Genomic DNA, 25,617 nt, shown 5'->3' with positions numbered 1-25,617 from the left:
CCCTCAGAGACCTGTAATCCAGGGGCTTGGCCTCAAAGTGCCATTGGTTTGACAGGCTGGATGAGGAGGAAGTGGCCGAAACCGAAATATTCTTCCTGAAGGTCTGGATCCCCGAACAGCTGTGCCACTCGATTGGCCCCGCCCCTGTCGCCCTTTGCCTGTGACTTCCCCCACTCCTCCAGGGAGATGCTGTCCCGCGGGTAAGTCCCCTCCACCACCTGTGTTCCACAAACTCCTGTTAGTCTAGGTGATGGGCATTGTTCACACCCTCAACAAGTAAACCTCCATAATAGTCTACCGCCACCAATACCCCTGCCCTGAGGCTGGATCCTGTCCCTGTGAACTCTCTCTCCTTACCACAAGCTGAGCCAGCCCCAAATGGGTATCTTTTCTTATTTTTAACCACTGGCCTGTGGTCCTCTGCTTCTGCCTCCTATCTATCTGTTCCCCTCTTGGGTAGTTCACATCACCTCAGACATGACAGTCTGAAGGCACATTTGAGAAAGCTCTTCCATTCCTAGGCACCGCCCTCCCCCGCCCCCCACACCTACATACACCTTGGTTCTCTCCCTTTTCCCCAAAGGAAGCAAACTTTGATAGATGAATGGTGAACCAACACAGTGGGCAGGTACTGAGTAAGATGTTGTTAACATGAGCTTGTATGAGGCAGACATGATCTCCGTTTAGAGAGCTGGCATTCCAAGCAGAGACGACAGAATGAATACATAGGCAATAACTAGGACTATTTCAGATGGCCAGAGCATTAACTGACACGCAGGAGAAGAAGCGGCTTAAGGTGCTAGCAGTGATGGAGACATCACTGGCTGACAGGGAGGCCTTCCAGATGAGGTGGTGTTTGAGCTGAGATCTGGCGACTCAACAGAGGCAGCCATATTGTTACCAGCTGTCCCGAACCATCCCAGGCAGAAATAATAAGTGCGAGGCCTCAGTTTGGGGACAAATGGAGAAAGGATAGTGTGTTGTCCCCAGAAGGAAGCCATGGGCACCTTGGACTTCAGTGGGGTTTGGAGAGTGAAAACGCACTCTGAGGGTGCTGGTGACTTTGTGGGCTGTTTTACAGGGGCCCTGTGGAGTTTTGCTTTCCATACTCAGGTGAATCTTTCTGTGTACACTCTTCCTCCGGTGTATACCTAGTCTCTGCCATCCTGAGGGGTTGTACCGAGACTCCCCATCTGGCTTGACAAGGCATCTCCCAGTATAGAACCTTTCTTGGTTCTTCAACCTGGACTTGCAAGACCTCTGCTTTGGGTGGCGGTCCAGCCCCTTGCGTACTTTAGTTCAGCTGTCTTGATCTGCTCACACTGAGCAACCCAAGAGCATGTTTTCCATGCCAACCCTGTGTTCTGGTCCATCTGCCTGTGGGGGTGGGGGGGGTTTGACCATCTCCCAGCATGCTTTGCAGTGCCAGGCATCCCCTTAAAGCCTGCTGGTCCAGCGCTGTGGCAGGCGACAGACCACCGGCCCCAGACAGCTTTGGTTTCTTTCACCTTCCCACTCACTGGAACCTTGTGACTGTGGGCAAGTTACTTAACAAGTCTTAAGATTTCACTTTTGTTTCTAAAATGGGGAGAGTAACAAATAAACAGTATTGCCATGAAAATTAACAATGATACAGTTGTTTCAGCTAGGATAGTGGTATTGGACAACCCAAGAGAAGCTGAGGTAGGAGGATCTTGAGTTTGAGGCCAGCCTGGCCACATACAGCAAGGCCCTGTCTAAATAAATAATAAAAACAAAGGTTAGAGTTATTGCCTAGCGGGCATAAAACCCGGAGTTGACCGGGCAGTGGTGGCACACATCTGTAATCCCAGAACTTAGGAGGCAGAGGCAGGCAGATCTCTAAGTTTGAGGCTAGCCTGATCTACAGAATGAGTTTCAAGACAGCTGAGGTCACAGAGAAAGGAAACAGTCATCTGCCAGTGTCTGTGGGAGATTGATTCCAGAGGGACCGGAAGGTACCAAACTATGCAAATGTATTTGCCTGTAGCATCCAGCTGAACTACTGCAGACTTTATCATCTCTGAGTACCTGATACAATGTAAATGCTATGCAAATCGTTATATTGTATTATTGAGGAAACTGTGGAGGGAAAAGGGTCTGCGTCTGTCCAGTGGAAGCATACTGTCTGTCTATAGCTGACTGAAACTGCAGATGCAAAATCAGAAGAGAGAATCCACGGTAAAATGTGCTGATGACAGGAGACCTTGCCACTTAGCAGTTATGTAGGTGAGGAGGTCCTCCTGAGGGCAGGCGTCTCGTTTGACCTTCTGTCCCGGGCTTCGGCCTCCCGAATACTGGGGTTAGAGGCATGAGCCACCACACCTGGTTGCTTTATTAGCCTTTTAGGGTCGAGTTTAGGAAATCTTGTGAAGTTCACATATCAGGTGGAAATCAGAGAAGTCTAATAACCGTGTAATGGTTGTATTTTGTCCTCGGCAGGCCCCTAGGGCCACTGATCTTGACGTATTCCCTTATCCCTTGCTTCCCAAAGGAATCTCGTCCTCTTCTAGATACCAGGCATTTGTATTTAGGTCTGGCAGCCTCCTCGAGTCTGCTTAAAACAAAGTCCCAACCTCATAGGTAGTCAAAGGCCACCTTTGTGGTCATTACATATATTGTTCTTTTTTTCTGGAGCTGAGGACCGAACCCAGGGCCTTGCCCTTTCTTGGCAAGCGCTCTACCACTGACATATATTGTTCTAATGCTCGGCCAACTCCAGGGCCCTGCGCCTTGCTTCTTGGAAGATTGTCATTATTTTCCTGCCAGAGGACAGGATGGGACATCAAGGGTCAGTAGTAAGTGCCTCGTGAGCGCCTTCCCACCAAGTGGGTTTAATTCTGGAGTGAGAGTCTTAGTTCTGGTGTAGTCAGTATGTTACTAAGCAGTGTGGAACTTCCTGTGTGCCTGTGGTGTTGGGGATCTGTCCCTGCAAGAGATGGGTATGGGTGGACACAGATGGTGGGGTGCGTGTGAGTTGTGCTTCTACACAAGATATGTCATTGGCAGAGTGAGTGGCATGCAGGGCACACAGGAGGCATACACACTTGTAATGTCAGTCTAAGTGGAGTCATGAGTCTTTTGTTAGATACGTCTCTGGATTGGACCCTAAAGGTTGGGTTGGAGGCAGAGCCGGTGGCTAGCAGATCTCCCTTTGCTGGAACCAGCTTTGTATGTGGTCTCCCTGACCCTTGGGATGAGCTGAGTCCATAGGTGTTCCAGATCGTGCTTAGTGTAATTGCCAAGCACGCATATTTTCAGGGGTATTAGCAAGAAGAGAAAGCATGAAAGGACGGTGGGGGAAGGGAGGGAGGGAGGCGGGAAGGTTAAGTGATATTTGATGTTTTCAAGAATGATAAAGTGTGGGGCTGGAGAGATGACTCAGCGGTTAAGAGAACTGACAGATCTTCCAGAGGTCCTGAGTTCAGTTCCAGCAACCACATGGTGGCTCATGACCATCTGAAATGGGATCTGGTGTGTCTGAAGACAGCTACAGTGTACTCATAGACATAAAAAAAATGATAAAGTACTTGTCATAGACTGTTACAAACAAAACAATCTCCCCAGGGTCTTGCTATGTATCCCTGGCTGGCTTGGAACTCTTTATGAAGCCCAGGCTAGCTTCAGTCTTGGTCTTACCCTCTTGCCTTGTCTTCCATGTGCTGAAATTACAGGGGTGTGCCACGGCACCCCACAAGGCTGTTGGGGATGAAAGCCAGGGCTTCCTACATGCTAAGCAAGCACTTCACCTGGAGCCACACTCTAGCCCTGTTTGGTTTTCATAGTCTCTCATTTTTCCTATATTTTGAGATATGACAAATATACTGTGAATAAATATTAAGCATAGAACTAACTATATACTTAGTCATGAAATTACTGGGTTTGGTGCAGAGAGAGAATCCAGGGCCTTATGTTACCACTGGGCTACTCACACCTCGGGCATTACAGTTTTAAAAGAGTGTCAGGGAGCTAGATGTGGTGGCAATGCTCTACCTCCAGCTACTGGAGAGATGGAGGCAGGAAGATTACAGAGTCAAGGCTACAGAGTGAGTTCCAGATTAGTTCCAATTTAGTGTGAGACCCTGTCTCAAAAAAAGTAAAAGGAGAACTAACTGGGGGTGTGGCTCTGTGGTTGAGCATTTGCCTTTCGTGTTTGAAGTCCTAGGTTCAATCCCTAGGACTGCAGATATGTGAAGGGAGTCAAATGAATAAGAAAAAGAAGCAGAATAGGAGATGTGCATTAAGGGTGCTCACCGTGCAAGTTTAAGGGACGAGGGTCTGGGTTGGCTTTTGCTTATTTTCTAAAACAGGGTCTCACTATATAGCACTGGATGTCCTGGAACTCACGCTATAGACTGGATTAGCCTCGAACTCACAGAGCTGCCTACCTCTGATTCCCAAGTGCTGGGATTAAAGGTGTGTGCTGCCATACCTGGCTAGGACTGGGGATCTAATTTCAGTATTACCAAAAATACCAAAACTAACCAATCAAAACACCTCAAACAAAAAACCCCTAAAGGATGTAAGGCACTCTGTCCCAGCTCCATTCTCCAGCAGCCCGTGTCCCTTCCTAAGGACGCTGACAGGAATCTCTCCATCTTCTGTTGGGCAGCTTGTTTTCCCTCTGGTCTTGGCTTGCTAGTGTTTGTATTGTTTTTTTTTTATTTTGCATTTATACTGGGGATTACATACACAGGGAACCATGAGCCTTAAGGCTGAGGGCTCCTAAAGGTTACCATCCCACTGAGCATCTGCCACTGTTGGGACCTTGGCCACAAACCCTAACCTCTATGAGATACCTTCCCATCCACCCCTCCCTGCTCATAGTTAGGGTATAGGACTAGGCCTATAAACAGTCCCTACAGGTAGAGAAGTGTCGCGCCCACCTCGTCCGGCAAGGAAGACGCAACACGGTTGGATTCTTCTCAACAGCCTTTACTGCAGGACACCTTCATTGTTGATACAGGGAGGCGGCGGCAGCCAGCCCTAATTGTTACAGCTCCAAGTGTTACAGCTTTAAGTGTTACAGCTTTATGTGTTACCGCGCCGAGCGGCAAGCCGCTCGGCTTATATACACAACAGTATGCTAATCTTCTTTCAGGGATTGGTGGGCGCGAGTCACCCCACTGCCATCCCAGCTACTTGTCCTCCAGAGATTGGCGAGGCATGAACTCCCATTTAGCATAGTACCGCCCCAGCCAGACTGACGTCAGGTGCAAAACTCCACGCATGCTCAGTACTGTTGTTAGGAGGGCGCCAGATTCACCTCATTATCATACAGCTGTCGCACCGCTCCCTACATCTCCCCCTTTTTTGTTTAATAAAATGACTGGTCTAGATCTGGGTGTCACGTCAATCTTGTCATTGCTCCTGTCTTAGGTCGTTCCTGACGATGACTCGGCCTTACCCGTCGTTGGGTCACCCTATCGCCACCGGGCCCCGTGTCTTAGGTTGGTCCGAGCTCGAGGAAAGTTGCCCGTCCCTGGATACAATGACCCACATGACTGTGACAAAAATGATCTAGGGCGAACTCTTAATCTTTCAAAGAGGCCAGCCATACATTGGGAGAAGCACCATTGTCAATGGCAGTCATAGCCTGGTAAACAACTGCTTTGTGTCTGGCATGTTCCCTTTTTAAACGGCCAATAAGCCAGAGACATACTCCGCATCCCAGGAGGACAATAGCTCCCCAGGCAAACATGCCCGCCCACTCCTTAAAAAAGGAGAAAGCATTGGTAATCCATGAGGTAAAGTCTTCAATTGTGATGGGGTCCAGCCTAGTGCTGTTGAGGACAGCAATCTGCATCAGCAATTGTCTGGATAGTTGCTCTGCTTTCATGGACCAGTTTCCTTTCAGATAATTTGAGATTTCTTTGCTCTGTTGAGAATGCTGAGAAAAGTTGGCTTGCAAAGGAGTAATGCATAAACCTCTTAGGGAGGAAACGCAAGACAGCTGTGTCATATGATACAGTGCTTCAATTTGTTCTTGAACTAAATCTATCCTTTGATTGGCTAATAGAAGGCCAGATGCCAAATGAGTATTAAATTCTTCTTGTATCTCTAGCGCCATTGCAGTTCTTTCTACAATCTGATTGACAGTCTCAGCCGTCTGTATTTGATTGGTCATAGCAATTGCAGCTGTGGTAGCTGCGGCAACAGACAGCACGATGGCTGAAATTATGACTGCCGTAATTCCAAAATCTCTTTTGGTTCACAGCAAATTAAGAATAGGAAAACTATCTGGGTTTGCCTCTACTGGGATTGGCACAAAGGAGGGAATCTTGACCATTACTGTGGTGTCATTGTTGCCATCTCAGCATTCAGCTAAATAGCAGACTACATCAGAGCTATTACAATTTAAAACACCATTGTTGACATTAGTGCTTATCAGAAAGAAAAAGGGTGATCTAACACATACTGAAGTACTAGTGGCAGTATTATGTTCCAAAAGGTTATTATATTGAATATTGGTCAACCTGGTATCATTTTTTCTGGTAGCCGAAACATTATACAACGTGAAGTTCTCACCCATCAACCTAGCAAAGGGGGTCAGGGATGTATATGCCCCTTGCTCATTGGACAGCACCCACTGAAACCAAGGCCAGAGATTATGCTTGCCAGTCTTATTCTCCCCCCAGTCATACTGTACATGGCCAAGAGGAGGGGAAAATTCAAATCCCGGTAGGAATTGTTTTGTTCTATGGAATGGACTCTGACATGGGGTAAAATTAGGTGGAAACTCTTGATGCGGGGGGCAAGCGGGTAAGACTCTACGACGGGTAGAGCTATTCTGTGCATAGTTACCTTGCCCTGGGCCTGATGGAACACTACAATTATGCATCACAATTAGTGTTGTAATGTTCAGATCAGCAGAACTATCGACTGACATGTCCTCGCTGGGTGAAGAGACTCCCTGGGCAATTTGACTCAAAGCAGCCAGGATGATCCCGGTGTTCATTGTGCTGTCACTTATAGGATTCAACCAATTAGCTAATGTGGCTCTACGTAACCAAATACAGGGCAGGGAAGAGTCTTTAATGGTAAAACATAAGGTATGCAACAGAGAAACGTTAGTGGCGGCATACCGTTGGGGCATTTCTCCAGTTGGCACTATACAAGGAACATCACGCAAACAGGAGGTAGAGAAAAAGGTTGGTAAAACAGTAGAATTGCTATGGACTGGCATGGGTACTGGCCAGGATCTGGCAATAGCCCACAGGGTGATCGAATTAACCTGTATTACCATTCCCAGTAGTAATAGTAGGGTTCATAGTCTCATCTTCAGGAAGAGCAGAAGGCAATTTTCGAGTCAAGCGCTCAGGTACCCAAATTGGATTTTCTTGATTCTGCGGAAAAACACAAACAGCTCCCCTAGATCTCGAGATCACGGGATCTGGGCCACACCATTTATCAGTTAAGACATCCTTCCACTTTACTTCTGCATTAGTTATAGGTGTAGTAGCAGCATGGCGATCCGCAGCAGAGTGGCCATGCGCATCCAAAACTAAGAAATTTAGAGTAAAAAGAGCTAAAGAAAGTTGTTCTTTTGGTGTTCGGCTGCTGGCAATTCCCTCTTTTTGTTTTTTTATCAGCTCTTTTAAGGTACGATGTACTCTTTCCACAATTCCTTGACCTTGGGGATTGTATGGCAATCCTGTAGTATGTTTGACCTGCATTGTCTGGCAAAATGCCTGAAAGGACTTTGCAGTGTAGGCAGGCCCGTTGTCCGTCTTGAGACTATCAGGCTTTCCCCAGGCTGCCCATGCCTCTAAGCAATGGCTAATGGCATTACGAGCCTTTTCACCAGTCATCAGAGTAGCATGTATAATACCAGAACATGTATCAACAGAAACATGAGCATATTTTAAATTTCCAAATTGAGATATGTGTGTGACATCCATCTGCCAAAGTTTTAGCGGGATCAGACCACGAGGGTTAATCCCTACATGAGGAGGGTGGTGAAATTGAACACAATTCTGGCAACTTAACACCACATCACGAGCTGCAGCTCTAGAAATTTTAAATTTTTGTTGAAGAGTAAAGGCAGGTACATGAAACTTTTGATGAAATTCTCTAGCGAGATCAACCGGAGCAGCATGAAAAATAAACTCTCTACGAGTACTAGCATCCACCAGGGCGTTATTACTGGTCATGGGACCAGGCAAATTAGTATGGGCTCAAATATGTTGTATGAAAAATTTATTTTTTCTGGCCCAAATCAAATTTTGTAATTCTAAAAGAATTTGACATACAGTACTAGTTGACCGAATTGGCCCTGCAATTTCAAGTGAGCGTACCGCATTAACCACATAAGCAGAGTCAGAAATTAAATTAAAAGAATCATGAAATCTTTTGAAAACTTCCAATACAATTTTACATTCTGTAATTTGGGGGGTACCTGGACTATATTGAATTAATACTGGTTCTTGAGAATCAACCATATAGGCACCTACACCGGTTTTGGAGCCATCTGTATAAATATCTAACGCTCCAGACAAAGGCTCTGAGGCAGTGATCTTAGGAAAGATCACTGGATGTTCAGTAAAAAATTGTAGCAGCGGATCCTTAGGATAATGATTGTCAAACTCTCCATCAAAACTACAGCACAATATGGCCCAATCATCTATCAATGCACACAATGTTTCTACCTGAGCAGTTGTATATGGTATAATAATTTTCTTTGGTGAAATACCAAAATGCTGAATGCAAGATTTAACACCTAACACAGCAAGCTGTGCAACAGCAGAAGGGTAATATTCAAGGGTTTTATTAGGAGAAATGTGGGGATAAATCCAAAGAAGTGGACCTTGTTGCCATAATACTCCTGTAGGTTGACGAAAAGTTCTCAGTATACACAAAAGCAGATCTTCCTCTTCCTTATACCTTTTTAGTATTGCCTTTTCTAGTCTTTCTTCTACTTTCCTCAAGGATAATCGTGCTTCCTTGGTTAAAACACGGGGTGAAGTAAGCTGAGAATCCCCTTTCAGGATCTCATAAAGTGGTTGTAAATCTACATTGGGCATTTTTATATAGGGTCGAATCCTAGTAATTTTTGAAAGTCATTTAATGTTTTTAAATGGTAATTCAATTTTTTGAGGAGAAATGCTATGAGAAGTGATTTTAGTTCCTAAATATTCTCCCATTTGGCCCATTTGAACCTTTTCAGGTGCTATGAACAATTGATTGTTTTCAAGTACCTTAACCACTTTTGTATAGGCCGCTTCTAGGACGGCTAGTATAAACATTTAGCCAGCCCCCTGGGGAGCTTGTCCAGCCAACTTAGGCTTCTAGCTACAGATGCCGGCTCCAAAAGCCAATTGAAACTTTTTATTTATTTGTTCCTTTCTTGAAAGGAGTTAAAGCTACATCAATGGGTGAATCAACCAGCATTTAAAGTTTTAACCATTTTTTTTCCTTTTAAACATGAAACACAAAACATTCAAGCAACGAGAAGCAAAACCCAGACATAAATTGACATACATCCACAGCTTGGTGCACCAAGGACAAACAATAGACACAGAGGAAAAGAACTAGATGGTGTTCCACCAAAGGGACCCAGACATCCTACCTAAAGAACCCAGAACCAGAAACAAGCACTTCTCCAATAGGAGCCAGCAAGGAGGCAAGACGTCTCCCACCTCCTTCTGTTCCCAGGAGAGCTTCAAAAAACTTAAGCTCACTTCCTTCTTTTGCCAAAGCATCTGTGGAGAGTTCGGGAGGACTGTTTTTCTCAACCCCATTCTCTCTCTTGCCTAGGGTGTATATTGTCTCTAGTCAGGGTCCAAAGACTAAAAGCATCTATGATACACAAAAACATTTTACCATTATTACCGTGTCCCCTTTTGACCACTACCATTACCCCAAGTCTTTATCTTTGCACATGCTTTAAATTTCTGTGATACTTCTGAATTCTGCTTACTGGGGCCTTTAAAATCTGTATCCACCACCTGAGTTCCCATTCTAGGGGTCAATATGAGTCTGGTGGTGGAGTCTTGTGCTTCTTTTTGTTGCTCTGCGGGAGGCCCGGGACCCGATGGTTCTACCTTTAGTTTCACTTTCTCTAAACTGTCAGTGATGCTTTCTAGTCTGACATTTCTAAGGTCAAGGCTTTTAAAGAAGAATATATCTTATTTGTTTCCTGGTCCTGATTATCCTCTTTTTTTATCTCTGCCTTCTCTCTGTTCCTTTTATCTCCTTTTCTTTTCTTTTTTTCTTTCAGGACCTTTACTCCCTCTGACATACTTTCTTGTTGCTCTGCAAGGACCCTCTGACCTATCCTAACTGCTCTAACCGCTTCCCACACAAAGAAAAAAAAATAAACAAAATTACAAGCCTTACCCACAAAGGATCCATTGGAAACAACATTGCTGCAGACTGCAGACCTTTTAGCCTCTAAACCAAGGCTTCCATCGTCTCTGCTCACCTCCAGAGAACTTTATCGTCCCTTACCGGGAACTTTTCCGACGTCGCTCATCCTGAAGCTGAAGAGTTCTGAGATCCACGAGGATGTCCTCGTCCCCGTACGGGCCACCACTTTGTCGCGCCCACCTCGTCCGGCAAGGAAGACGCAACACGGTTGGATTCTTCTCAACAGCCTTTACTGCAGGACACCTTCATTGTTGATACAGGGAGGCGGCGGCAGCCAGCCCTAATTGTTACAGCTCCAAGTGTTACAGCTTTAAGTGTTACAGCTTTATGTGTTACCGCGCCGAGCGGCAAGCCGCTCGGCTTATATACACAACAGTATGCTAATCTTCTTTCAGGGATTGGTGGGCGCGAGTCACCCCACTGCCATCCCAGCTACTTGTCCTCCAGAGATTGGCGAGGCATGAACTCCCATTTAGCATAGTACCGCCCCAGCCAGACTGACGTCAGGTGCAAAACTCCACGCATGCTCAGTACTGTTGTTAGGAGGGCGCCAGATTCACCTCATTATCATACAGCTGTCGCACCGCTCCCTACAGAGAAGGCCCGTGACCATGACAGTGCTGCACGAGGTTGCCTTGTGGGGGCTGTCAGCTGTGATAGCATCTCCTTCAGACAAGGAGTCTAGGGTTGGGGATTTAGCTCAGTGGTAGAGTGCTTGCCTCGGAAGCGCAAGGCCCTGGGTTCGATCCCCAGCTCCGGAAAAAAAAAAAAAAAAAAAAAGGAAAAAAAAACAAAACAAAAAACAGACAAGGAGTCTATTGACTACTGTTCTTTGGGACCTGAGGGTTGGCAAGCAGAATTCAAAAATCATTGGTTTTGAAACTATTTAGGTCTGAGTCCTGCCACTCACTAAGGGTAAGGCCTGGGGCAGTTCCTCAGACTTCTCAGCCTCAGTTTCCTTGTCTATAAAGTGGGTATAAAGATAGTACCTGTGTAGTGAGGCCGTGGTGCCCTGTTACTCACAGGTGGCATGTAAATGACATTGTACCAGTGAGTCTGGCATGCGTTGACACTCCATTAAATGACAGTGTCACCACACACTGTCAGTATTATAGCTGTGCCTTAGAATTCTGAGTAGAAGCAGCTGCTGGAGGAGGAAAGGTTGACCTGATCATGTGGATATTCACTGTGTGTGACTCTTGACCTGGAGGGACTGAGGGGCACCCACGTGTGTCCTTACCTCTCGAGTCATGAGTGTTTAGTGCCATGCTCCTGTGCCTCTGATGGCAGACTGTGCGAAGTGGGCCCTCCCCCACCCTGCCACCCTTCAGCTTCTCTTCCCTTGCTCTGAAAAGAGAAGTACAAGTGAGTTCCCCTAAGGGGTCGGCCGCGCCCCTTCCTGTCTCCGCCCTGCTGGCTGCCCCAGGCCAGTAGAGTGGTAGCCCGGGAGCAGGACAGCAGGTTGGCTTTGGAGGCCTGGGCTCTGAGAGCCTTGAGTAGAAGGCTCAGCTCTAGAGTTTTTAGGTGCCTGCCCAGACAGACTGTTCCCTCCACGTTTTCTGCAGCCAATACACCAAGAGCCTCAGGATGGTGAGGTAAGGGCCATGGGAGATAGGAAACGAGGGTGGCCTGGAGCCCAGGGGATATTCCCTCACTGCCCTGTGCACCTACCTCTAGGTGGTTTCACCGGGACCTCAGTGGGCCTGATGCCGAGACCCTGCTCAAGGGCCGGGGAGTCCCTGGGAGCTTCCTGGCTCGGCCCAGTCGCAAGAACCAGGGTGACTTCTCCCTCTCAGTCAGGTGGGTGGCCCTCCCTGCACCTTGTGTGGGTCCTGAGCATTCTTGGGCTCCCCGGGCTGTGTTGGTTGCCTTCCCAGATTGCACTGCTTTCCTTATGTCCCTGCCTGTAGCCCTAGCATGTGCCCACCACTGTCTATGTCCACTCCATGCCTGTGTGCTCTTGCACGGAGACTTCTGTCCCCCAAGCCCACTCCGCTGCTGCTCCTGTACCTGGGGACTCACTACCTGTGGTGCCTTGCAGGGTGGATGACCAGGTGACTCATATTCGGATCCAGAACTCAGGGGACTTCTATGACCTGTATGGAGGGGAGAAGTTTGCGACGTTGACAGAGCTGGTGGAGTATTACACTCAGCAGCAGGGCATCCTGCAGGACCGAGACGGCACCATCATCCACCTCAAGTACCCACTGAACTGCTCGGACCCCACCAGCGAGAGGTGAGGGGCATTGCAATGTAAAGGGGTGAACACCCGGATTGGGTGTCCTGCTCACAGTCCATTCCTCATCCCTGGCCTTCCACACCTGTTCTCTCAGTGCTGAGCCTCTTTCCTTTGTAGCCTGATGACTCCCATATCTAACCAATCCCCTGTCTGCTGAGGAAGCAAGAGAAGGGTTCCCCTTGCCTTCCTGCAGGGTTCCTGCTACCTAGCAACCTTATCCTGAGAGTAACAGAGAGGCCACTCCTTGTCGATGATATTTCTCATCAGGTTGGGCCCTATTACTAGAAAGTTCTTCCTTCCATGGAACTCTGGTGCCTTCTTCCAGCTCTCCACACAGTCTGGGGCTCTAGGTCCCTGTCTTACTAAGGTCTCAGAGGTTCATTGGCACTGGGATACTCAGGGAAAGTCAGCAGACACACTGAGCTGTGGCTGGACAGAGCTTGGTGGAAGCGAGGTCACTGATGTGGTCACAGGCGTGGAGGGCTCAGGCTTACCTGACTCAAGGAAACCCACAGGACAGCTCCTAGCAGTGCTGCAAAGACACAGCCCTCATAGCTGGACTGACTGTTCTTGTGGTCTTCTCAGAGCGTGGTCAAGGGGAAGGGCATGGAGATAAACGTCTCTCATTACACTGGAGTTCATCTTAGCTGCAAAAGCAGAGTGACTGACAGCTCCTGTTAAAGGGCAGTGGAATAACTCTAGGGTTTTCTTATGGACTCCGGGGACCCATGCCTTATTCCTGTCCTGTGTTTGTATATTTACGGTTGAAATGATTTCGAGCTTAATCCCCCTCCTCTGCTTAAACCCTCACTCCTCTGCTGGGCCTTGTCTGTGTTGAGCACGTGCTTTGCCACCGAGTTGCTTTCCTCGCAGTTTTTAAATCCGTCTTGAGATCCGTGCCTACAGACTTAGCCCAGTAGTTTTGTTTACAAGTCACTGATCGAAACTTAGGACTGGAGGGGTATGGTCCAGGGTCGCCTGTCATGCATTGAACACTGGGCTTGAGTCCCTGTAATGCAAAAACCTGGTGTGGGTGACACATGCCTGTAAGCCCAGTGGGGAGTCAGGAAGACCAGAAGATCAAGTTCATCCTCCATTACATAGCAAATTTGAGGCCAGATTGGGCTACATGAGACTTAAAAAAGCTAAAACAAACGCAGTGTTGGTGGCACCATATGCCTTTCATCCCAGCACTCAAAAGAGGGAGGGGAAGGTGGATGTCTTTAAGTTCAAGGCTAGCTTGGTCTACCAGGTAAGTCCCAACACAGCCAGGGCTCCACAGAGAAACTCTATCCTGAAGAACCAACTTCCCAAAACAAAACAACAAAACTCCAACCCACCCAAACAAACAAACAAACAAGCAAACAAAAAACCACCACTACCACCTCCAATATAGACCGTGAAAGACTGGGGTAAAAGCTCTGTGTTTCACCCTTTGCCAGTGACACAAAGAAGCTGGAGATGTTTCCTTGAAAGTTTTCCTCTCCTGCTGGTGAATGGCAAGGGAGGACCCACCTCAGGTGGTCTCTTCTCTCTTCTACCTGCAACACTCAGGTGGCCTCTCATTCTCTTTTCACTCCTTGCTTTCTCTTTGTTGCTGTTCCAAGCCAGGATGTGCCCTGCTAGAGGAGACCATGGAGGTACAGCTGAATGGTGGCTGGCCTGATCCCTGGGATAGGGAAGAAGGTGGGAGCTAAACAGGTGTTAGGAGAACAGACCAGGGCAGTGGGGAAGCACGGGACACACCGTGGATGCTACACCCCGACAGGGCTGTGGAGGATTCCAAGAGACACTTTGGATACCAGCTGGGAAGCTCAGTGTCATCCCTAACCTTGGTTATGTGGAAGCCATGACCCAACACTCCTTCTGTCCTTACCCCTCCTCTTCTAGGAAATTTGCATTTGTCCCCTCAATAGTGAACTCTCTGCCTGTGGTCTGTTCACATTTGCATGGAGACTTCCTCATCCTGTCCCTGAGGGAAGGAACTGAGCCCCCTTACATTGCTTGGGGTCTCTGGCCTGTCTTTGAAATGGGCTAGGATGGCCCAGGAGGCCTGGGTTGGGGTAGAAGCCTCTGAAGGGCCTTGAGCTATGGTGTCCTCTGGACAGAGTTGAGAAGGACCAAGAGGACTGAGCCCCACTCCACCCCCCCCATCCTTGCGGTTGGAAAATGCTGCCGCCCCCCCTTCCTGAGCTGAGGAAACCTCACAGCCTCACTTCTCACTCTCTCCCCAGAAGGAGTTTTGTATTTTTTCCATCACGTGGTTTCCTGTGAGGCTAGGCATTGTGGGGCTACAGTTTCCTCCTGGGAAGAGGGTGCTTCACGGAAAGGTCCTTAGTTCTGCTTTCTGCCCTGCAGCCCCTCGGAGCTCTGTGGAGCCCCTCTGAACCCCTGCTACCCCTGGAACCTTGAAATACTCTTCCCTCGGGGGAATGTTTGTCTCCCTCACCCCCAAATGCGTTTTTTCATCAGTCCTTCCAGACTTTTGTCTCCTTTGGCACCCGCTGCCTTCTGTGGTTTGAGTCCATCCATGTTTTTCTGTCCCTTCTTTTAACTCAGTCAGAGTCCATTTCATGGGGACGCTTCATTTTGTCCCTCCAAATATTTTGTACACTGCCTTTCTGTTTCTCATGAATAGTTGAGAGAGGCTTCATTTAGGTTTTGGCTAGAGCCCTTCCTTCATTCTTTCTTTCTCCCTTCCTTTCTCCCTTCCTTCCGTTTTTTTTTTTTTTTTTCCTTTCTGTTTATCTTGGTCCTGGGGAGAGAACTCAGGGTTTTACATGTCCTGCTGTGCCAAAGGGACAGTCTTCATGGTTCGAATGCTGCGAAGGTTTATCTCTGACTGAACTAGGACCTGGGACCAGCATGCAACTGCTTAGCCCCCTTTTTCTTATTGTAGAGAAAATGGCAATCTCCCAGCTTTTGTTTTGTTTCTCTGTTTAAAAAGAATTTGTTACATTTTCTTGTGTGCCATGGCCGCAGGTAGAGATCAGAGGACAACTTGTCAGAACTGGTTCTCTCCTCCTCCATGTGGGTTCTGGGGATTGAATTCAGGTGGTAAGCTTGTCCACAACCATTTTTCTCTCTGAGCCATCTCACAGGAGCTGTTTCATATCTGTCTTCCCATCTGTCTGTCTGTCTGCCTGTCTTTCCTTCTTTCCTCCATCCCTTTCTTGTTTTAGAGATGGGAAGTTAGCTTTCTTTTGGAGACAGCTTGTAGCTCAGGCTGGCTTGGAATTCACCATGTAGACCAGGCTAGCCCCAAACTTACAGCGATCCTCTTGCTTCTGCCAACCCAGAGCTGTAATTACAGGTATATATCACCAGGACTGGCTGTTTGTTTTGTGTCTGAGGTAGGGTCTTACTGTGTAGCTCAGGCTGGCCTGAAACTTAACATGTAGAGCAGGCTGGCCTCGTTAAGACAGTTCTTCTGCTTAGTCCACTGAATGCTGGATTATAAAAAAAATGAACCGTCATTCTCAGCTATTTGGTGAGCTTTAAAGGTATGTTTGTGTAGATCATGCTGGCCTTAAATTTACCACTATCCTCATGTGTCCTGAGGGGCTGGAATTCCAGCTCCAAATCGGGATTACAGCACAAAGTCTGGCTTTTCCTCTCAGCATTTTCTGAGTTAGTAACGGATCTGTGTAGTGGTGGATTTGAAAGCTTGTAATTCAACCCTGGCAGATAGCAGGTGTCTGCGCTCGCTCTGGGGCCTGGTCACCATCTTTGCAATGTACTTTCTCCAGGTGGTATCATGGTCACATGTCTGGAGGGCAGGCAGAGTCACTGCTGCAGGCCAAGGGCGAGCCCTGGACATTTCTTGTGCGTGAGAGTCTCAGCCAACCTGGTGATTTTGTGCTCTCTGTGCTCAATGACCAGCCCAAGGCTGGCCCGGGTTCCCCGCTCAGGGTCACGCACATCAAGGTTATGTGTGAGGTGAGTTAGCTGGGCTGTGGGGAAGGCCTCATGCTGGAGCATCAGTGGGTTGGATTTAAGACTGGGGGTGCCAGGAGGGGGACTCAGCCCTGAGGGGTGACCCTATTTGGTGTCCTTCAGGGTGGACGATACACTGTGGGTGGCTCAGAGACATTCGACAGCCTCACAGACCTGGTGGAGCACTTCAAGAAGACGGGGATTGAGGAGGCCTCAGGTGCCTTTGTCTACCTGAGGCAGGTGAGGAGCCAACCTGCTTGCCTCTTTGTCTGAGCCATCAGAGACGTGGCTTTCTGAGGTCTCTCAGCCACTGATTTCTTGCCCTCCCTTACCCCCAGCCTTACTATGCCACTCGGGTAAATGCAGCAGACATTGAGAACCGGGTCTTGGAACTGAACAAGAAGCAGGAGTCAGAGGACACAGCCAAGGCCGGCTTCTGGGAGGAGTTTGAGGTGTGTCTGGGGACAGCAGGGCTGGCATAGATTGCCCTCTTTACCTGCCTCTGACACGGCTCTGACTATGGCCTCTGCACCTGTGGATGCACCCGGGGGCGGGGGACTCAGTTCTCTCATATTTCAGAGTCTGCAAAAGCAAGAGGTAAAGAACTTGCACCAGCGTCTGGAAGGGCAGCGGCCGGAGAACAAGAGCAAGAACCGCTACAAGAACATTCTTCCCTGTGAGCACCAGTAGGCCTGTCTCTCACTGCCCCCTGCCCCATTCCATCCCCACCATCCAGCAGGGCTCTCTCCCCAAGGCAGCCTCTTCACTTCCTAAGAGCCTCCCCACAACTACCAGGCAGTAACTCCCTCCTTGCCACGCCTTGCTCCCAAAGCCTCTACTCCCATTTATCCCTCCCTGCTGTCCTATCTATGAGTCTGTGGCCCTGGAGACAAGGACAGCTGTTGGCTTGGGAAGGGTCTTCACCCAGGGAGTGGCCCAAGCTGTTCATTCTCTATCCATGCCAGTTGACCACAGCCGAGTGATCCTGCAGGGACGTGACAGTAACATCCCAGGGTCTGATTACATCAATGCCAACTACGTTAAGGTGACTTGGGTGACCTCTGTGGGAACACATGTTGGTCTCTGAGAGCTCCCTGGGGCTTGGGGGTCTATGGCTACAGATGCCTGTGAGGTTGGATCTGATCTTATGTGGGGGTGATGGCGGGTGGAACAGGCACGCCCACTGCCCAGAGACTCACAGTCTGTGGTGGGATCTCTCTGTGCTTGCACCCAGAACCAGCTGCTAGGTCCGGATGAGAACTCTAAGACCTACATCGCCAGTCAGGGCTGTCTGGACGCTACCGTCAATGACTTCTGGCAGATGGCTTGGCAGGAGAACACTCGTGTCATCGTCATGACTACCAGAGAGGTGGAGAAAGGCCGGGTAAGGCAAAACTCCACCTTCCTGACCCTTAAATTTTCCTCCTCGGTCTTTGCTCACTCGGTCCAGACACAAGCAAGATCAGGGGCTTGTGAGATGGCTCCAACAGTTAAACGTGCTTGCCAACAAGCCCGACATCATGAGTGCAATCCTTGGGACCCACATGGTAGACGAGAACTTTACTTCTGCAAGTTATCCTCTGACTGTCAAGTGCATACCACAGCACATAGCATACAAGTACCCATATGTCTACAGTCACATACATACACACACATACACATACATACGTACGTACATACATACACATACATACCTACACATAAACACACACATTCACACACATACATATGTACATACATACACATACATACCTACACATAAACACACACATTCACACACATACATATGTACATACATACACATACATACCTACACATAAACACACACATTCACACATACACATGCATACATACATACATACATACACATACATACCTACACATAAACACACATTCACACATACATAATACACATACATACACACACACACACACATATACACATATACACACAATACATACACACACATACATACACACAATAAAATGTAATTCTTTTTTAAGGGCAAGACCGGATGCCAATATAGAATAGGACATCAGTGACAAAGGCCCAGTGCATTTTGGGAAACTAAGGCCTGAGATGGTCTTCACTATACACTGTGACTCCTAGACACCCTGCCCTCCTGAGCACCATATGTTCGGCTGTGATGATATAGTCCAGTGGTAAAGCACTTGCCCAGTAGGAACCCTGGGTTTCATCCTCAGCCCCTCTCTTTAATGTGTCCCAGGGCACACATTCTTCATACATCCTCCCCATCCCCCCATCCTCTCTGCCTCTTACTTGGGTTTGAACCACACATAGCTTAGTACAGTTTCAGTGGTCACTGAATGGATTATAAGGTAAGGTGGGTTGATCAGATCCCGCCTAGCGGTGGTTAGCCTGAGGCCAGGTCCCAGGTCTGGTTCTGAGCTGGCTCATGTACTCTTTTAGCATCCACAGGGTGGGGGTGGGGAGGAGGCTCAGTGGTTAAGTATTTGCCATGAAAGCATGAGAATGAGAGCCCGGGTCCTCAGAAACCCTTGTACATTCTGGGTGGGCAGAGGGCGGATACCTACGATTCCAGCTTTGGAAGGAGGATACAGAAGACTCCCAGAGTGCACTGGCTCGCAAGATTTGCTATATTGGTGAGCTCTGGGTTTGAGTGACACACACTACCTCAATGAATACGGTGCAAGAGAGATGGAGGATGACGTTGGCAGTCATATAATGTAATTCTTTTTTAAGGGCAAGACCGGATGCCAATATAGAATAGGACATCAGTGACAAAGGCCCAGTGCATTTTGGGAAACTAAGGCCTGAGATGGTCTTCACTATACACTGTGACTCCTAGACACCCTTATATAAGGCAGTCCCCTTATATCTCCATGTGCACACTATCTCCTGTGTATGTATCTGTACACACATGCACACCATCCTTCCATGTATGTATTTGTACATACATGTACACCATTCATCCCCCATATATGTATCTGTACACACATGTACACCCCCCCACATATATATCTATATATACATTCAAAACCAATATTCAGGTCTATGTCTTGGGGCCCAGAAGGAGCCCCAGGGCCCTGCCTCTGTGCTTTATCCTTTCCCTCTCTCCTTTCAGAACAAATGTGTCCCATACTGGCCTGAGGTGGGCACTCAGCGCGTCTATGGGCTCTACTCTGTGACCAACTGTAAAGAGCATGACACAGCAGAGTACAAACTTCGAACATTGCAGATCTCCCCACTGGACAATGTGAGTGTCCCCAAGCTCGCCCATTCAGGAGCCTTTCCTTGATTTATTTTCTAGTCTGGGGGGGCGGGGAGGACAAGGATGAGGATGTCGTGTGGGAGCACCAGGCATTGCCTCTTTGTCCTTGGCCTAGGGGGACCTGGTTCGGGAGATATGGCACTACCAGTACCTGAGCTGGCCTGACCATGGGGTTCCCAGTGAGCCTGGAGGTGTCCTCAGCTTCCTGGATCAGATCAACCAGCGGCAGGAAAGTTTGCCTCACGCGGGGCCCATCATTGTGCATTGCAGGTGAGTTAGTGTAAGAAACCAGCAGCTGGGGGCTACAGAGATGGCTAAGAGGTTAGGAGCTCTGAGCCACTCGCTCTTCCCGAGGACCTGGTTTGATTCCCAGCACCTACAAAGTGACTCATACTCTTCCGTAACTTCAGTCCCAGGGGATTCAACACAAGGGCCTACAAGGGCGCTGTGTGCACTGTACACACACGGTGTACAAACACACATGCAGGCAAAACACCCACACGGGCACAATTAAACTAACAGACAGGAGAACAATGCTGAGTCAGCACGGTTGGTTGCTAGTGGCAACCTGTATAGGGACTCACCGAAAGCCTCCCCTGACCCCTGCTTCTGGACTCCCCCACTGCTCCAGGCCTGAGGGTGGGCCTGGCTTGAAGTAGCCTCAGCCATCTACTCCCTGCTGCCAGATACAGATACAGAGACCGACTCTGCGCTGGCCTGGTCACCAGCTGGTAGCAGGGGAGCCTGGGCAGTTAGAGCAGGGTGCAGACTTGCCGCTCTGATTTCCTTCTCAGCCACCTTCTTCACAGCTTCCACTGGGGTCAGTGTGGGCCTAGCACCTCCCCTGTTGCTATTTAGGCTCTGTGGCTGGGTAAGAGGTGGTTGGCTGAGAGGTTAGCGGGAAAGGTCCTAAAAGGAGGTGGCTTTGCTTTGGTTGGTGTAGGACAACAAGTAAGGGGTCTTTGACAGAGGCCACTTGCTTATTACCAGCTGTGTGACCCTTGGGCAAGTTACTTAACTTCTCTGACCCTTGGGTTTCTCTTCTCAGTACTCATTGCTAGGTATAGTGGAATAAGCCTACAGTCCCAGCATTTGGGTGGCTGAGACAGGAGGATTATGAGTTCTCAGCAATACAAGTACGGATTTCTCTGGTTTTTGGGGTTTTATCCCCTATCGCCCCCATCCCCTCCCCCCAGACAGGGTTTCTTTGTGTAACAGCCCCAGCTGTCCTGGAGCTCTGCTTTGTAGACCAGGCTGGCCTTGAACTCACAAGAGATCTGCCTCCTTAGTGCTGTGATTAAAGACCTTGTCTTTAAAAAAAAGTTTCTGTGTGTGTGTGTCTCTGTGCATGTGTCTCTGTGTGTCTCTGTGCATGTGTGTTTCTGTGTGTGTCTCTGTGCATGTGTGTTTCTGTGTGTGTCTCTGTGCATGTGTGTTTCTGTGTGTGAGTCTCTGTACATGTGTGTGTGTGTGTCTCTGTGCATGTGTGTTTCTGTGTGTGTGTCTCTGCAGGTGTTTTTCTGTGTGTGTGTCTCTGTGTGTATGCGTGCAGCTGTGTTCCTGTGTGTGTGTGTGTGTGTGTGTGTGTGTGTGTGTGAGTCTCTGGGCATGTGTCTGTGTGTGTGTGTGTGTGTGTGTGTGTCTGTGTGTATGCATGCAGCTGTGTTCCTGTGTGTGTGTGTGTGTGTGTGTGTCTGTGCAGGTGTGTTTGTGTGTGTGTGTGTGTGTCTGTGCAGCTGTGTTTCTGTGTGTGTGTGTGTGTGTCTGTGCAGGTGTGTTTCTGTGTGTGTGTGTGTGTCTGTGCAGGTGTGTTTGTGTGTGTGTGTGTCTGTGTGTGTATGTGTGCAGCTGTGTTTCTGTGTGTGTGTGTGTCTGTGCAGGTGTGTTTCTGTGTGTGTGTGTCTGTCTGTGCAGGTGTGTTTGTGTGTGTGTGTGTCTGTGTGTGTATGTGTGCAGCTGTGTTTCTGTGTGTGTGTGTGTGTCTGTGCAGGTGTGTTTCTGTGTATGCCATTGATGGCTCCTTATGTCCGATGGGGAAACAGGAACTAGTGTAGTCCTCTTCCTATTCTGTTCTTGTAATACTAGGCCTGTGGGCGCATCAGACTCCTCCTTCCCCCCACAAATGGCTGGCCTGCAGCTGGGCTGGAAGTGCCTCTCCCATACTGTCTTGGGGCCCAAACTCTGCCCTCTGCCATCTTGGGACAGCTTGTCCCCAAGAACCTGTCTGCCACCCCTCCCTATTCACCTACTTCTCGAAATCCCCATGGCCTTTATTTAGAAATCACAGGAAGGAAGTGGTATGGGGGTGTTATTTTTGACAATCTGGGTTTGAAATTAGACAGCTCAGCTTATGGCACTAGTCGCATGGACTGGACTGCAGGCGGGTCTGGGGTCTGCACCTTCAGTTTGCCCGAGGGTGGTGGCTGACATGGGCAAAGGGAGGCGTGCTACTGCACTTTCTCCACTGTGTGTGTCCTGGGCCAGCCCTTTCTGCCATGTTGAAGAAAAGAGAAATGCAGTTCCACAGAGAGAAAGGTTAAATGTCACCTCTTCTCTTTGTCTCCGTCTGTCTGTCTGTCTGTCTGTCTGTCTGTCTGTCTGTCTCTGTGTGTGCGCACATGTGTGTGTGTGTTGCTGGGGATTGGACCACAGGGCCTTAAGCATGCTAAACCCATGCTTTATCACTGGGTCATACCCTAAGCCAAATATAACTCTGTGTGTGTGTGTGTGTGTGTGTGTGTGTGTGTGTGTGTGTGTGTGTGTGTGTGTATGTGTCTCAGTGGCCTGGAACTTGCTGGGTAGACCAGGCTAGCCTTGAATTCACAGCAGTCCACTTTGTCCTCCTGAGTACTGGGATTAACAGCATGCACCACCACACCAGGCTTCTGCCTCGGATTTGAGAGAAGGTTTCTCACTGAACTTGGAGCTCATCCCTTCAGTTAGGTTGGCTGGCCAGTGAGCTGTCTCTGCCTCTGACCATCCTCTGGTGATGTGGTTATATGACCACTCTTCTTGGCTTTCTTTTTTCCATGCTTGCTTGCACGGTAGTCATTAAATAACTTTTTTTTTTTTTCAGACAGGGTTTCTCTGTGTAGCCTTGGCTATCCTGGAACTAGTTCTGTAGAATAGGTTGGCCTTGGACTCATAGAGATTAGATCTGCCTTCCTCTGCCTGCCAAGTGCTGGGATTAAAGGAGTACAGCATTACCAAAAGAGTTTCTCCAAATATAACTCTCGAAGGCAGGGATGAGGGGAGGGAAGCCCAGGTACCTGAGGAACAGGCAGGGCAGTGGCAGGTTGTGGATCTCGTTTCTCCAAGAGATGAGGATAGCCAATATTTGGGAGGAGTGAGGAGTGGATCAGGAAGTGGGGAACAGATGCTTGGAGGGAGGGAAAAGGTGTCCGCACCTCAAAGCAGACCCTGGCTTGTATATCCTGTGACTAGGGCAGAAGCATGGGTACAGAGCCCAGCACATCCCTCCTTCGCTCCTCTAGTGACCTATAAATACACACACACACCTTGCCTGGTGCTGGGGTGGCCCCCAAGACTCACCATTTCCTGGGGAGGGCCAGGCCTCTGATGGTGGTACCTTGTCTCTGCAGCGCTGGCATCGGCCGCACGGGCACCATCATCGTCATTGATATGCTCATGGAGAGCGTCTCCACCAAGGGTGAGGAGTGCTGGGGAATTCGTGTCGGTGTGAGAGGGGCAGGCAGGCCCTTGGCCACTGTCTACCCTGAAGTTCCTCTGCCACCTTTGTCCAGGGCTAGACTGTGACATTGACATCCAGAAGACCATCCAGATGGTACGGGCACAGCGCTCTGGCATGGTGCAGACAGAGGCACAGTACAAGTTTATTTATGTGGCCATCGCCCAGTTCATCGAAACAACCAAGAAGAAACTGGAGATCATACAAGTGTGTCCAGAGTGGGGCTGGTGGGTGGCAGGGGAGAGTGGGCATCACCTAGTCCTGCTGGTACCACCATCCTCCCACCATACCTTTGCCCACAGTCCCAGAGGGGCCAGGAGTCGGAGTATGGGAACATCACCTACCCTCCGGCTTTGAGGAGTGCCCACGCCAAAGCCTCCCGTACCTCCTCCAAGTGAGTGGCTCTGCTTGCCCCTGCAGAATGCTTGCCCCTGCAGAATCTATCCCCTCCTGCCCAGCCTCAACTGTCTTTCTTGGAGGGGATTAGTGTGGAGGCTGGAGAAACCCTGGTTCGAGGTCAAACTTCTTCCTATCACCTGAAGTTTTTCCTGAAGTGCCCCTTATGACCATGTGTGGGGCTCCTGTGTGAGATGCAGCCTCTGTCTCTGGGAGACTTGGATCTAGAGTTCAGATTAGTGAGCAGGTTCTCTTATTTTCCTGGCTTCACATACTGAGAGTCTGGAGGGGCCTCTGGGGCTGGGTCACCCTGCACAGTCTCCAGATGCATCCTCTCCCCTCTCAACCCCAGACACAAGGAGGAGGTGTACGAAAACGTGCATAGCAAGAACAAGAAGGAAGAGAAAGTAAAGAAGCAGCGATCGGCAGACAAGGAGAAGAACAAAGGTTCTCTCAAGAGGAAGTGAGCTGGGTATTCGTCTGCAGGTGGCCATGGTGCGGCCCCTTCTGTATGGCCTTTCTCTCCCTGCCCTCAATCCCCCAACATCAGTTCAGACGTGCATGGGACGGGTCACGATCTCACCCTACCCTGCCAGGGTGTCCGTAGATCTTGTATTTCCTTCCCAGGCCCCAGACAACCTTTGATCCACCTTGTCTCTTTTATTTGCAGCATCAGCCTTACTCCGTGCAGAGGCCTCCGCTGGGCAGACAGAGACCTGTAGTCCACACCACCCCCATCTTGTTGTAATTTAAGTGACCGTGGTCCTCTGAACCTGTATATGGCTCAGCAAGCCTCAGGGAGAGTCAGACCCTTCTCTTCTTGTAAATAAAGCCCCTGGACAACTGTGTATTGCCTCCGACTCTGTGCCTCTTGTGTCCAGGGACTCTGGGCAGGATGGGCTGGGATGTCATGTGTGGCCGCTAAGCTCAGCCTTTGGGGACAGACAGACCTGGTTTTGGATATGGCTTCACACGGGTCGATGCCCATAGCAGCCCTAGGGCTTAGCTTGCTCTGTGTGTTTCTCTCAATCATGCTGGGGATGGGACTGAGGGCTGCCTACATGACAGGCAAGTGCTCCAGCCTATGGGGAGGGTGATCTGGGCTCACCCGCCTTCCCTAGCTCCGTAGTGGGGCTCACTGAGAGAGTGAGAGCCAGTAACAATGCCTCTGCTACAGTACACTGGCAACAGGCCCGGGCACTAGTTAAGAGACTATAGAATTCTCGGCACTTTGGTTTACGTTTTATTCTTTTGTGGTACTGGGGACAAAGCTCAGGGCCTCCCCCACACCAGGCAGCGAACAGCTCTCTCAGTGAGTTACAACCCTCAGCTCTCAGTCTGGCTATTTCTCAGTGGAGAAAGCCAAGGCACAGAAAATTAACTTGATCAAGTTACAGGACTACTGGCCTTCAGGGTCCGGGTCCTCATTACTTGGCAGACTCAGTAGGGTCCACCCCAGAAGGATTCACTGAGCAACTAAATGTTGATTGTAAGATCCAATCAGGGAGAACTTTAGGAGGGACTGATCTAGTCTGCAGTTCCTGATACACAGGAGGATCCCACTGGGGCTGCTGAGTCTTTCATCTTCCTGGACACTGGAGACCATTTTAGTATTTTGTCCCTTTCTTTCCCTCTGTCTAGAGCTGTGTTCTTTATATATAACTTGAATCTCCGAGTCGGTGGCCAGTATCAGCTCC

General features: G+C 49.0%; 1 protein-coding gene across 2 annotated transcripts; it reads left to right on the top strand.

Moving 5' to 3' along the window:
• Nucleotides 1–20: 20 nt before the first annotated feature.
• Ptpn6 (protein tyrosine phosphatase, non-receptor type 6) lies at nucleotides 21–24,770 on the top strand. Of its 2 annotated transcripts, none has more exons than NM_053908.2 (16): nucleotides 21–200; nucleotides 12,064–12,186; nucleotides 12,428–12,622; nucleotides 16,375–16,564; nucleotides 16,685–16,801; nucleotides 16,900–17,013; nucleotides 17,141–17,237; nucleotides 17,527–17,606; nucleotides 17,796–17,945; nucleotides 19,669–19,800; nucleotides 19,931–20,085; nucleotides 23,418–23,485; nucleotides 23,580–23,731; nucleotides 23,827–23,918; nucleotides 24,273–24,415; nucleotides 24,591–24,770. In NM_053908.2, the coding sequence occupies exons 1-15, from the start codon at nucleotides 187–189 to the stop codon at nucleotides 24,385–24,387; spliced, it is 1,794 nt and encodes a 597-aa protein (NP_446360.2). In that variant the 5' UTR covers nucleotides 21–186; the 3' UTR covers nucleotides 24,388–24,415; nucleotides 24,591–24,770. The 2 variants fall into 2 exon arrangements, with proteins under 2 accessions (NP_446360.2, XP_038962875.1); XM_039106947.2 differs by lacking the exon at nucleotides 21–200 and adding an exon at nucleotides 11,793–11,981 and having other exon boundaries at nucleotides 24,591–24,768.
• The last annotated feature ends 847 nt before the right edge of the window (nucleotides 24,771–25,617 follow it).

Source organism: Rattus norvegicus, chromosome 4 (genome assembly GCF_036323735.1).
Source record: "Rattus norvegicus strain BN/NHsdMcwi chromosome 4, GRCr8, whole genome shotgun sequence".
In the NCBI taxonomy this organism is placed as follows: Eukaryota; Metazoa; Chordata; class Mammalia; order Rodentia; family Muridae; genus Rattus; species Rattus norvegicus.
This window is presented reverse-complemented; position numbering and strand designations above follow the sequence as displayed.

Coding starts and splice junctions, on each gene's coding strand:
- Ptpn6 (NM_053908.2), top strand. Junction 17,946..19,668: donor GAGAGGTGGAGAAAGGCCGG/GTAAGGCAAAAC, acceptor CTCTCCTTTCAG/AACAAATGTGTCCCATACTG. Junction 23,486..23,579: donor GGAGAGCGTCTCCACCAAGG/GTGAGGAGTGCT, acceptor ACCTTTGTCCAG/GGCTAGACTGTGACATTGAC.